Source organism: Scleropages formosus, chromosome 8 (assembly GCF_900964775.1).
Source record: "Scleropages formosus chromosome 8, fSclFor1.1, whole genome shotgun sequence".
In the NCBI taxonomy this organism is placed as follows: domain Eukaryota; kingdom Metazoa; phylum Chordata; class Actinopteri; order Osteoglossiformes; family Osteoglossidae; genus Scleropages; species Scleropages formosus.
Genome location: NC_041813.1, coordinates 893,724 through 907,594, shown reverse-complemented (window position 1 = coordinate 907,594; position 13,871 = coordinate 893,724). Strand labels below are relative to the sequence as shown.

The 13,871-nt window shown below is 40.3% G+C and overlaps 2 protein-coding genes across 6 annotated transcripts in view; one reads left to right on the top strand and one right to left on the bottom strand.

The window, feature by feature from the left end:
* The first annotated feature begins 1,693 nt into the window (after positions 1–1,693).
* Positions 1,694–4,359, top strand: nkx6.2 (NK6 homeobox 2). The gene is made up of 3 exons (XM_018738050.2): positions 1,694–2,748; positions 3,295–3,467; positions 3,843–4,359. Exons 1-3 carry the CDS (start codon positions 2,325–2,327, stop codon positions 4,089–4,091), a joined length of 846 nt encoding a protein of 281 aa, XP_018593566.2. The 5' UTR covers positions 1,694–2,324; the 3' UTR covers positions 4,092–4,359.
* Positions 4,360–5,671: 1,312 nt separating this feature from the next.
* inpp5a (inositol polyphosphate-5-phosphatase A) overlaps positions 5,672–13,871 on the bottom strand; it is a 113,845-nt gene continuing 105,645 nt past the window's right edge. For 3 of the 5 annotated variants that reach the window (XM_018738081.2, XM_018738083.2, XM_018738084.2), the window contains exons 14-17: positions 13,146–13,257; positions 8,722–8,790; positions 7,437–7,473; positions 5,672–7,264 (exon numbers count right to left, since the gene is read on the bottom strand). In XM_018738081.2, coding sequence (XP_018593597.1) covers positions 7,215–7,264; positions 7,437–7,473; positions 8,722–8,790; positions 13,146–13,257 — 268 coding nt within the window. In that variant the 3' untranslated portion in view covers positions 5,672–7,214. Of the gene's footprint in view, positions 7,265–7,385; positions 7,474–8,721; positions 8,791–13,145; positions 13,258–13,871 lie in introns of all 5 variants that reach the window. The other 2 variants (XR_001965434.2, XM_018738082.2) reach the window with 2 other exon arrangements.

The following is a 13,871-nucleotide window of genomic DNA, read 5'->3' as shown; positions in this document are numbered from 1 at the left end:
GGGAATACCTACCATATTTGAAAGCGAAATAATTTACCCAACGCAGAGTAGTGCATATGGTGTAAATAAAAACATGCTATAGTATGCCGTTATTAATATTAGTGTGATGAGAAATTACAATTATTTATGGGAGTAATGCCGGCATTTCGAAACGGATGTTAACATCTCGTAAATACTATTCCGTGGTGAATTTGCGCAGTTCTGAAACAACAAGCCACTTGTTTTATCATTTCTGCGTCATAACATAAAAACTCATCCAAATTTTCAATGTATTGCTGAAAATATGTGGATTCTTGGGAACCCGCTGCGAATTGTGACGGAGAAAAGACACGGAGCAGCTTTTCCACCACACACACACACACACACACACACACACACACACACGGCGGGGGAAAAAAAAAAGTGCTACAAGAAAAGAAATGAGAAAGAGATGCACTAAGAACAATGTCGCAATTGTCGCACCGTTTGTAGCCTTTAAAATGACTGATGGAAAACAATAGGCGCAGAATTCAGTGACATGTGTCTCTATTAATAACTCTATCATTATTGATGCTCAACGGATGATCCTTTCTTCTGGATGTGGAACAAACGTGCTCATTTAAAATCATTTCCAAAGAATCACAGTATAAGCACCACACCTTTTTGGCTTATTGGATTCGTGATTTTAAAAAAAAGTAATTAAAAAGTAAATGTCGCATGTAAATTTTCAAAATACAAGTCTACGAAAAAAGAAAAAAAAACACGAAATACCTAATGAACATGAACATAAACTCACAAAAATGTCATGTTAAATATTGTGATGGAAATGAAGGTTGTTGTGCTACTGCTTATATTTGGTATTATTTTCTTAGTACAGTCATCGTGCAGTAGAGACTTTGCAGTGTAAATATTTCTAAGAAATGTAATCCAAACAATTAAAATACATTTACTTTAAAACGGAATTATATGATTTTGTTTTCGTTATATTATAATATCCTTTGTGCCTTTTCTAGGCCTTTTAAATTCCTGCTCGATCATATATCATGGCAACAACATCTTCACATCTCCATAAAATATTAGAAAGAGAGGCAGAGAGCAGCACTCAGTGTGATGATGGCGAAGGCCTCCTGCTGTCCTCACACACAATAATTCAGATAAAACACGAGAGCAATAGTTGCATTCATTAAAAAGGAGAGCCTATACGATCTGATCTGTCTACTGGAGGTACAAGACTTCACAGAGAAATAAAACTGAAATTATAGAAATTTTTGTACTTTAAATGCTTCATTAGAAGGCAGGTATGGGTACGTTTTAAAAGGACGTCGTATTTGCCGTATACATCCAACTACTAATTCGATAAAATATCGCGTTATGCTGCCTATTTACTTACAATATTAGCATCACAACAGATGTATTGCTCCGTGTAATGTGTGCAGTAATAGCGAATATTCAGTTAAATACTTGTAAAACGAATAACTTTAGTTCCACGTTGTCACAGTGTTTTGGATTTCTTTGCAATTTGTTTTTAAATTATGACGACTTCAAATGTTCTTATGTAGCATCTTTAAATTGGCGATTAACAAAAAAACATGCTTTCTGTAAAAAAAAAAAAAAAAAAATATGGCTCTTATCGTCAGTCTTTCAGTTTAACAATAAATGAAATGATGCTGCAGCAGTCACATTGAGGTTAATGTACTTACTTCGTCAGCGGTAATTGGTTATAAAGTAAATATATATTTTTTCAAATGAAGAAACAATGATTTCTACAGTAGGACGCGTCATTAATAGTAGTACAATAAGAGCTTGATGGAGTGCGGCTTTGTCAAAGTGATGTGCATGCAAAGCACTGGAGTCCCTGTTGTCCAATCAGCGAGCGCCGTCCCTCGCCCTCGTCCAATGGGAAATAGGCGCATGCAGGTGGCTGCGCGGATATCAGCGCGCCCCGCCGCGCGCACGCCGCAGCCCAGGTCCATTTAGGAGGAAAGTGGACCGAAGTTCCTCAGCATCCAAACTGCAAAAAAAAAGAAAAGAAAAAAAAAAAAAAAAAAACAACTACATCGTCTGTTCCTGCATCTTCCGAACGGATACCGAAAGTGGAGCCACACGGTAAACGCGCAAGAGACTCCATTTAATAACGTTTGTGTTCATTTTGAAGTACAACAACAAGTTCGTAAGTTAGGAAACTAAGTCCTCCCAGTCAGAGAGGAGCTCGAGCCGCGCCGCGCCGCAAGTCAGTGCCGCCGCCGCCGAGGATCCGCGCGTCCAGGACGGCCGACATCCGTGGACTAAACTAATAATTGGGGCAATTTCGCGTCGTCGCGCATTCGGGCGGTCCATGCTCACCAATGTTAGCTGTGGGGCAGATGGATGCTAATCGGCAAAGTGCGTTCGTGCTCGGCAGCACACCGCTGGCGGCTCTACACAACATGACGGAGATGAAGAGCTCCCTGTTCCCGTACTCGCTGCAGAGCCCCGCGGGCTTCAAGGCGCCGTCGCTCGGCAACCTCAACTCGCAGCTGCCTGCTTTGGGGACGCCACATGGAATAAGCGACATCTTGGGCAGACCGATTGCCGCCACCGCCGCCGGACAGCTGCTCTCGGGATTTCCGCGGATAAATGGGCTCGCCGGCTCCGCAGGAATGTACTTCAACCCGGCGGCCGTGTCCCGGTACCCGAAGCCGCTGACGGAGCTGCCGGGGAGGGCGCCCATATTCTGGCCCGGGGTGATGCAGAGCTCCCCGTGGAGGGACCCGCGGGTGCCCTGTCCCGGTTAGTCACTCACTCACTCACTGTCGCCTCTCTCTCTCTCTCTCTCTCTCTCACACACACAAAGTACCGCTGAGTGAAGCACAGCTTCTCTTCGCAACATGATTTTGTTGTACAGAAGTACTGTTGTGGGGAATGAAACATGAATGATTAAAAAAAACGTAACTTGGTTTCATGGATTCGTGGGAGGGGGGGGGGGGGGCGTCTCCCATGTAGAAGTGCCCGGTGTCGCGCGCTCAGTCGCAGTAACAATGAATGAAAGAATGATTCATGGCACAAAATTCTAATAACATGATTATGTCGGCAAGAAAGTTCTGCCGTGGCGCGTGCCGTTCTGCCGAAGCAAACTAGTGCGTAAACGGCAAGTGAAAGTGCCGCTACTTGTGTAGAGAGGCCGGGAGACGAGTGTTGTTGTTGTTGTACTTGTTGTTGCTGTTAGTTGCGGAGCTGTACTACCTGTAGTGTAGTAGTGTAGCCTAGCGCACTTTTTTAACTTTACCTGAGTCAGTCCGTGAGTGTAAGTAAAACGGGGCTCGTCGCGTGTTGCAGCTCAGAGCAACGTGATGCTGGACAAGGACGGCAAGAAGAAGCACTCGAGACCCACCTTCTCAGGACAGCAGATCTTCGCTCTGGAGAAAACTTTCGAGCAGACCAAGTACCTGGCGGGACCCGAGCGGGCCAGACTGGCTTATTCCTTAGGAATGACCGAAAGCCAAGTCAAGGTAAATCGCTGCTCGGTTCGGCCCTCCGCCGGTACTCATTTTTATTTAGTACTTTACCACTGACGTTATTTGCACATGATTATTATTAGTATTATTATTACTAGGTATTAACAATACTTCATTATTTGCAGACACAGTACTACATTATTTATGTTTTACACTTTTCATGATTGCGTAAAACTGATTTCTTTCTTGTGAACATTAGACTCACTAATATACACAGTATTCCTGGTGGTAACGCAGCAAAGTATCAGCAACGTTGACGTAATTTCTTCGAACACGGGTCGGTTTCAACCCGAATCACGCAGCGACATCGAGAGGCTTTTCGAGACTCTTTAACGCGTCCGACCCCCCGCCACCGTTCTCTATCAACAGGTTTGGTTCCAGAACAGAAGGACCAAGTGGCGGAAGCGACACGCCGCCGAAATGGCGACGGCCAAGAAGAAGCACGACTCGGAGACGGAGAAGATGAAGGAGAGCTCGGACAACGAGGACGAGGACGAGTACAACAAACCTCTGGACCCGAATTCGGACGACGAGAAAATAACGAGACTGCTGAAAAAGCACAAAGCGGCCAACATGTCGCTCATCAGCCCGTGCAGCAACGGCTCGGACGCCTCGTGACGACCGTTGAAAAAGTGGCGGGACTTGTGCGTCTGACGAGGCTTCAAAAGCTAAAACAAACCAGGGTATTTCAACGCTCAAAGATCGGAAATATGACATATAAGCTGTACAGACCATAATGTAAGTGAGATGTATATATTTTTTACTACATGATTATAAGTTATGTGTTAAACGCACCCCGGGACGTGGAAGGCGCCTCTTTCCCCCGAATGCAAACATTTTCGTCACGTTGATGTTCAGAGGCTCCACATGTCACCTAACAAGCAATTCTCAGTTCAGTTTTTTCTTTTTTTTTTTTTTTTTTTTTTTTAAAAAAAATACGCAAATTCATGGTGTAAAAAGTGCAAATGTTGTAAATTATGATGTAAAAGTTTTGTTCAACATTTTTCATGTAGACAGTTTTTTTTTGTTTCATTTGAGGAAATTATGTTTCTACTGTACCAAACAAAACCAAGACTGAATTATTGTTTATGTTGGAATAAGAGAATATTATTGCTTCCATTAAGTTAGGAAGGAAAAAAATCTTTGTATTATCAATAAATTATTTAACAAGCTTTTGTTTTAAATATCTTGCAGTATTTTTTAATTAAACGCAGCCTAAACAAACACTACATATAATTGGTTTAAACGTTGTAGTACCATGAAATTAATTGCTTAATGCAATTTTATTTACACGGTTTATTTGCTGTCTTTAGTTTTCAGGTACCTGCATTTTCGTTTTAACAGACGCTACATTTAGAAGTATGTAGTTTTATAATGGTTAATACTTAATTCCAGTCTTTTCTAAGTTACAGTAATACACATTTACCATCATAATTATTTAGTAATTCTAAATATTTTCATTACTTGTTTTAGAATTATATTAAATAATGAACATGCATTTTCCCCATACACGTTTTCGATTAAGGGGAGACCGCAGTCTTAATTTCTATACCCTTCATAAGGGACACAATTGCCGGCGCGAACACGTATTAGTCGATTTGAAAAATTAATACTTTAGGCAAACTTTACAATTAGACTTTTTTTTTTTTTTTAAATTAAATTTTCGATAAAGTTTTCGTTTTCACAATACAAAGAGTGCTGCAGAAACTACGTGCGGAATTTAACGGTACTCGGTGAAATGATTTTCTTCCAATTTTAAAATAGAGGCAACCAATGAATATTAATAAAGTGAATATTAATATGCTTGTTTTCACTGACTGAAGAAGAAAAATACACCGACAGAGCCACTCTCCGAGTCTCTCTCTGAACGGCTGCTCGTTGTGTTAAGACGTTCCCCGAAAATAAGCGATGCTCTAGTCTGTCGAGGAGCGGCTTAATAAGACGTAGGAAGCGGTAGGAGAAAAAGAAAAGCTGATTTTCTCGAGCGGAGCGCCATGCGAATCATTATCGTGGTGTCTTGGCTTGGCTGCCGGGCGCTTTGCCTTTGCGACCGCGAGGAAACCTCCTAGTAGACTAGTCTAGAGACTAGAGAGCAGAGAAGCACGGAAGCGAACGAGGTCAAGTGCACAGAAACACGATGCAGATGACGACGCAGATGTGGATGATTGAAGGTGCTTCAGACTCAAACGAGACACCAGTTGAATTCTAACAGTTTATTGCTTCAGAGCCACACAACCGCCGCGAGGCCATGTAGTCCGTGGGGTGGAATCTCTATCAACTTGAGGAAAATGAGCGGAAACCGCGCGCAGCGTCTCCACGCCGTCACGTGACCTGCAAAAGAGCCCGCGAGCCGTTTCGCCCGCCAAGCGAACGTCAAACCACCAAGAAGAGCACATGAAATCTGAGGCAAAATCATCTCCGCTCGTAGTCACTTTGACGAAAATAAAATAACAGAAAAGAAAATCAAGACTCAGTCGAACGGTTTCACACAGCCCGTGTACTAAATGTAGTGTACTGAATTACATCAATTAATTTAATCGAAAAAGGCTCCTTAATCGCTGCTTAATGTCGTAAAATGAGATTTAAGAGAAAAGTATTCGCAACAGAGCACTTAAGTTAGGGTTCGCAGATGGCTAGAGAATAGAATGAAAAAGCTATTCTTTTTTCTACCTTTCTTTCGAATTATTTACAATTTAAACTGAACATATCTTTACCTACCGTTGGATCATTTAAACCGTTTCTTGTGTGTTGTCTTGTGACACGACGTTCTTATACAGAATACTTGGCACCATTATGCAGTAACAAAAATAGACAAAAACAGTTTACAAATCTTTAAAAGATACCCAAGCCTATCGAAAAACATCACATTCAGAGCCATAATATTATTACATAGAAAATAAGTTAAGAATAATAAAGTGAGACTGCTATATATGATAAACAATATTATATCTTATATACTTGCATGATCTATGGCACTGCTTAAATCACCCATGGTGGGCTATATTATAAATCTAAAATAGCTAGATTTAAAAGGTCTTAAGGTCTGATAGGACATCCAAGCAGACATATCGTAAGATATCCTTATTTCAGCATACAATTTTGGTAAGAATTAAAATGATCCTTACTTTTTAAGTATACAAAAAAAGAAAAGCAGCTGATAAGTGCTAGGCATGGCAGTGTGTAGTGTGCACACAAATCAGCAATTACAAAACCGTCGAAATGAACGTAACTATCTATTCTAGCACAGTGACCAGAAAGTTTGGTCGAAGAAAAGAAAACGGCATTAAAACCATCAATACGTCTACATATACAATCCAATGTACAAATAAACCTACCAATATAGATATACAAGTTTTTGCATTGCACTTTTACTTTTTTAACATCTTACATACTGTATGGAAGTATATTCTATGTAGAGACATCTCTAAAAATCGTAAATACGGTATCTAAAATATTTAGTATTTCGGATTTCTATTAGAGTTTTGGCAACAACATTGTGATGTGAAAAAGAGTAGTCCACATTTTGGGCTCTGACACTGGGAAAGAGATGATGGTGAGGTAAGTAAGGTCTTTTCTTGAGAAAAGTCCGAAAATTTTAAGCAAAGTCCTGGTGTCCTGAAGCACTGTGAGCAAACTGTAGTCTACCGGTGTGGGGGTGAAGGACTCGATTTGTCAGCATTGCTGCAAAGACTCTACAGATTCTTGTGTTTTTCATAGACTGGTGTTTTCTAACTTGTGTTGTCACAGGGGGTCTTCCTGCAATATCTTCTCAACTCTTTGGCACCGCTTACCTGGAAAACCAAAAGCATGCTAACAACCAGCAGCAGAAGGCTATATCTTGTTCAATGGTATCATGCAGAAATAATTCAAAGTAGGAAATAACAAAGAGGAGAAGAAGAATAAAATATTTACCACGACATCACTGCACGACACAACACTTGTGCTTATTTGCATTAGGTTTACCTGCCCCGGCTGCTATTCGAAATGACAGGAAGACGGGCTGAAAAAGAGATCGGCACACAAGCGTGTGTTAATAATAATGTTGCTTACACCCAAGGGTCAAGTGTGGAAGCACATTACACATACAGAAACAAACAGGATACGCTGCAGACAAACGTGCACAACAAGTATATGCATGTTGAGAATTTAGCAGTATTTCTCAGTTTATAGACAGAACGCTGTTGGAGAACTTTAAACTATTACAAACTAATAACGAAAACCTTCTTGTTAATTACTGACACAAATGTTTTTCAGCCGTGCCTGATGCAATCCAAATCGTTTACAGTAATGAAACTTGTGATGTGTCACAGCTTTAAGGGCAATGTTATGTCTTAGGCCATAGCTTATAAATAACTCTATTTGAGGTCACAAGAACGAGATGAATACAGAAGCAATATAAACAATGGCAATCATAGTTCTGAACTTAACATAGAAATGCAAGGTTAAAAAAAATTAAATATGAGAAACAATTTGTATTCACAGGGTGAAAGTATACTGCAGAGTAAGCACTAAGAAAATATGTAATAGAAGCAAAAATAGGAACAACAAATTAAATATTAGTGTTACGTTAAGGATAATGGGTTGATTCTGAAATGGTTTGGAATGACACTAAGAGGTGTTTACAGGTGCCTGCCACACACTGTCGTGAACTATAGGCACTCTTTTCAAGCTTGTTGAAGGCCTTTAACAAATTGCAGGAGGCACCACCTTTTATAAAACTCTAAACAAATTTAATGCTCAACTCTGGACAAATATCTTACTATCTGAGAAGCTTTTAAAAATATTAGAGACTTAAGCTTTTTGTGAAGTTCAAAACCAAAAACTTTTTTCCACTCAAAAAAAAATTAAGAAATTAAATTTAAAAAAATGGTACATTTTGTTGAAAATGCCTGAAAAATTTAGCCCCTAGTCAGTGCAAAATTCATGCCCTACACATATTTCAGTGGATTGCATGAATGGGACAAAAATTTCCGCATGCAAATACCATATAGCAGATTTCTAAATTTTATATATATATATATAGTTTTTTTTTTTTTTTTTTTTTTACTTAACTGATTGTTGGTGGCTGGTTCTTAATATTAAAGACTTCTAGAATATATTTTCATACTGTTTTACATGTTAACAGAGAAAAACATCATCAAATAAAAATCAAGAGTGACAACAGACTAAGATAAATTCCGTTTCCCACAGACAGACAGACTGAGAGCTGGACAGCGGACACACGGAGAAAGATGGATGTTGATGGTACCTTGTGGTCCCCCATGCAGACGTTGGGCCCTATATTATCATAGATCACAGCTTTGTCCTCATTTTCGGGCTGGAAGTTTAAAGAGAAAACACATTAAAAACACAATTTTACCCCAGCACCTAACTTTAGAATTTTGCTCAAAGGAAAATCACTGACAAATTGATAATCAGGAAGAAAAAAGGTCATTTTTATGAGTTTTACTGAATGTTAATTTTGTGGCAGTGCACATTACTATAATGATGTAATCTCATTAAAGGAGCAATTAAACCTTGCAAAGGAAATTAAAATTTTGTAAACTGACTCTGAAAAATTTAAATTGAGGACCCCCCCCCCTTCACTGATATATTTCAATATTATGTGCATCTGGTATACAGATTCTAGGCTTCATTCTTGAATATTTCAGAGTACATTTTCTGCTGTATCTAAAGACTTTTTAAATGCCCTTCACATAAAACAGATAAACACATAAAAGTCACCAGGCTGCACACGACTATGACTAGGTGAGATGTGCTCCTTCTTAAGGACAAAAGAAAATAAAAAAAATGAGCCATAAACTTAAAATCAAATTAACTTCAAACCAGTAACAGAGTCTAAGGTCACCACTACGGCAGCAAACCAATAGCAGGCCTGGAACACAAATATTACCTTTTCGTCAGGCATGCATCAGCACTTTCCAATATGTTTGGGGAGCATCGTGCCACTGACTCTAAGAGCTGGGATACATTCATCAAACGGAGACTTGATCATTTATAAAGGCAGCATAAAATTGTGGATTTTTCGGGCTGCATAATCTTTAGACAGATAAACAAATTACCAGGGCTTTCCGGCAGAAACAAGCACACACTCGGGTGAGCATTCATTACCGCGTGCTCCGCGCCGACGAAGCGCCGCCCAGGCAGCGGGCAACCTTTGGTGTGTTAGGGCTCGGGAAGCAGAAAATAACATGATGGCAAGTTAACGGACCGTGCCATGATAGATGATGCGCCGTGAAGGCTGTTTACAGCCCCATGTCTCTACAATCTGTGGTTCCTTGTGTGTGCGTGGGGCTCAATGAGCTCATCTGTGAACATTCACACATTAGAGGGCTGGGATGCTCACAGTTGGGCCCTACATTACAAGCAATTAGCAATTAAAAGCCACAATATAGAGTTAAGTAATATGAGTGTGTGCGTGCGTGCGTGCGTGCTCGTTCAATATGACCAAACATTTGTCATCCTCCCATCCCTTTCAAAACCCATTCCCAGAATTATATTGTATTTGCAACGAAAATCTATGTTCACTGAGGCTAACAATAGAGAAGCTGTTTATACAGTTTGTAAAGGGCAGGGTTTCTTACAACACTCCACATATTCTCTTTGTAACACCACTTTAAAAAGTTAAACTGAAAGACACTGAGCCCAGAAAAGTGTGTGATAAACACTGCTGAGATGAAGCAAGGCACCCACATTTATTGTAAAAGTGCTCTCAGACTCATCTGAAAGGCAATAAGAGAATTAAAGAGGGCTAATTGACCTTAAATTGAATAGAAGCTCATGTTAGGATGTATCAAAGGCACTCAATTTACTTTAACGTAACATGTCATGGGTTTTTTGGGATGTACTTTTACATTTTAGTTTCACACACTGTCATGACTGGGCTTCTTCCCCTGAGACCGTGCAGAATCCACCATCTGACAATTCAAATGGTTAACAGGTTCCATTCACTTTCAGTCTACAAAGGGTGAAAAATTCATACAGTTCATAGTCAGTCAAGTGATGTATGGTCATATGAAGTGCACACTTATATATGCAGGTACTTCATTGCTTTCAAAAACATAACTGGTGTCTTGTATATTAGAAAAAAGTTACTTGAATTGCCATGGATTAGAATTAAACTCAGGACAACATCCCTCAGATATACAGTATAGTGAACACATTTGAGTACTTTGCATATTCATAATATTTGGATATTTTACACTGACACAAAAGCTTTTCATTAGATATTTTCAGTTTAAATGTAGTTTAAAAGCGTTGTCTCATGATCATAAATTTTCTATTGACTGGAAACTTTCCGCTGAAAGAGATTTCATACAATTTATTATATTAGTCTCTTTCCAGACTTATTTATTAGTTATAAATCTGTGAAAAATTTCTTTTTTGGCAACAACAACAACAACAACAGAAGAATGCCATTAAAAGCAAAAATAGTGGTTCATATCAGTTTTCCTATTTGTTTTTTTCCTATTATTTGTTCAAGGATTATGTTTAGGTATAATTGTTGTTAGCCAGTGAAACTGGCTTCTTCATTAATGGCACAGCATGAGCAAGATCATGTACTTTTTATTCTGCCAAGAACTACTTACATTCAGTAATCAATTCACTTTAAACTAAATGTTAAATATTATTACTCTACATATCTTTTAAAATTACATCCTGCTCAGAGGACAGCCTTATTATTTTAATCAATTTTCAAATCAGTCAGAACCTATTTACTATCAAGCAATGTTTAAAGATGTTTTATAAACATAGCATTCATTGAAAAGGTGTTTACACAGAGCATGGCATAGCAACCAACTAATTTCATGCGAAATAACTTCTCAAATTATGAGAACATCTGTTAACCCCTCCAAGCCCAAAGGGTGACAGACGAGTCTTCATGGTGATCTCCCAGTGTCACTGCTCAATATGTAGTTTCCGATGACATTTTTTTCCAAAAGATTTCGTTACGTTAGAAACCGGTTACATTATTCCTGAACGTGTACGTTTGAACATAAACAGACCATCAAAGACACCTGCATGATTTTGTTGCGTCCGTAGTTCTGCATCACATTTGAAAGGGGTGCAGATTTCTCTGCGTGTGAAATATTAGGCTGGTTTCGATGGGCGGGGATGACGGAGGCAGATGTGTGTGGGTGCACGGTGCCAGCCTGGATGTGTGTGTGAGACACTGTTGACTCTCGGTAGCAGACAGAGGGAGAGCGATTTCTCCAGCTTTATAAAGCTAGGAGCCGCAGGCCTCGCGGCGCTCACACGCACGACTGGCACTCAATAAGGGCTGCAATATATACTGCCTGTGTGGACTCGGCTTATCTCCGCATATGAATATTCACACATGCAATATCTCCATCTGCGGTGGCTGGCAGGGCTGGGGGAGTGAGAAGGATAGAAAAGACAACAACAGGAAAAAAAAGGAACAGGACAGAGCGAGGGGGTGGAGGAAGGTAGACAGACAGAGACTCGGTATCGAGTAGTATGAGGACAGTGTCGCTCAAGGGCAGACGGGCGAAACCTAGGATGGCACCTACAGAGGTAAAGTTAGCTTCTGAGCCTGCCTTTATGCAAGTCTCTCATTAGCATAAAAAAGCACACAGACCGGCTACTGAGAAGAGCCGAAAATCACAAGTGCCATGTTTCACCAGCTCCCATGCACATACTTTCGAGTAGGTAACCTTTTATGTTTAAGCTCAGTTTGAAGTGGAAGACGAAGAAAAAAGTTTCCTCGGTTCCATACACCGGCCCCATCTACTTAAGATTTACAGCGGTCGCGGACACATACATAGTGCACACAGACGTGTGCGAAAGCTCATAAGATGTAACACGAATAACAAGCGACTGAGCATATGTGCCTGTGGCAGACCAGTCATTGTAAATTTATCAGACTAGAAGAATGTGCACATAATATCAGCTTCTGCAGTTTCAGATTTCTGTTTCTATATTTCTATTCTATGGCGTTTATTTTAAACTGAATACTTCTTTGTCGTTAAATGTGGCTGATGGCAGTCTATAGGCGGTAAAATATTTTTCTTCCTTTAGGTCATCAAACATTTTCTGATGACTATAGATCTTGTTCGGTTCTGCCATCTCCTAGTGGCAGCAGCCAATACATAAACTGTGATCAGCCGGTATCTACACAAGTGCTACCGCAGGGCAAAAGTATTATGTACATTTACACGAGCAGTTAGTCATCATTATGACATCCTTATTTTGTAGTCATTTATTATGTATTTATAAGCTTTGTGTACTTTTGCTTCTTTTACCACACTGACCTATTATACCGAGAGATAACTGAAACAGCCTGGCATGTCAGAGAAAAGCAGGAATACAGTTCACAGGCAGAAAGTCTTCCTCAGTTGAGATCCTTCTTTTCTCACTGACATGCTTTCCAAAGAAATGAAATATCAGACATAAAACCCAATAGGTGTCTGTGTATGAATTTTTTTTGAAAAATGAAGCAAAGAGTTCATAGGAGGTCATTCTTATCTTTTGCATGGATGAAGCAGAAATCGAGGCCTCAGCTGAAACAGACAGTCGCACTGAATACAAAACCAGGTAAATAACAAAGGGATTCACTAATTCACCAAAGCAGATGTGGGGTAAACAGGAGGCCACATGAGTGTTAACGGCCAGGTTTCAGCTAAGGCACATGGCAGGACGGCCCACGGTTACCTTTAAAACGAGGTCCTTGGCAGAGGAGGACATGAGGATGCGGTCACACCAGGCGGGGCACCGTGTATTCATGTACTGCTTCCCTTGACTGGTGTCTTCACTGTACGGATAACTGGACGCAAGAGACACACGCCACAACGTTAAAGTGAGATAAATAACAGAAAAACGTAGCGATTCCACTTTGCCCCCCAAATCCTCCAGTTCGCATTGTTTAAAGAAACTCGTCATTCTGGGCTGCAAATTTCACTACTGTAACACCGTGCTTGAACAACTTGTCACGTTTCAGAGGACTGAAAATAACAAACAATGTTCAGTGGAGTTACAGGCAAACATGGGGGAGGACACAGCAGGTGTGTGTGAATGTTGTGGGGACATGTCCACCCCCACCGTGTCATGCCAGTACTGTACTGTGAGAAGAAAGCATGAATGGGAGCGACATCATGTGGAGCAGCACCTTGTAAGACACTGTAAGCAAACAGAGATGTGGACTGCACTTGTGTCTCTCGCTCTCTCTCTCACACACACACACACACACACACACACACACACACACACACACACGCGGGATTCACGGCCATCAAAAACGGATTAAGACTGTGGCAAACAGCCAGCCCAGATTGTATTGGAAATGGGAGGAACAATCCAGTGATTTAAGTTCTTTCTACACCTCTTCGAGCCAAAACAGATTTACATTATTGAAAATCCAATCCGTAACTATCTCATAGC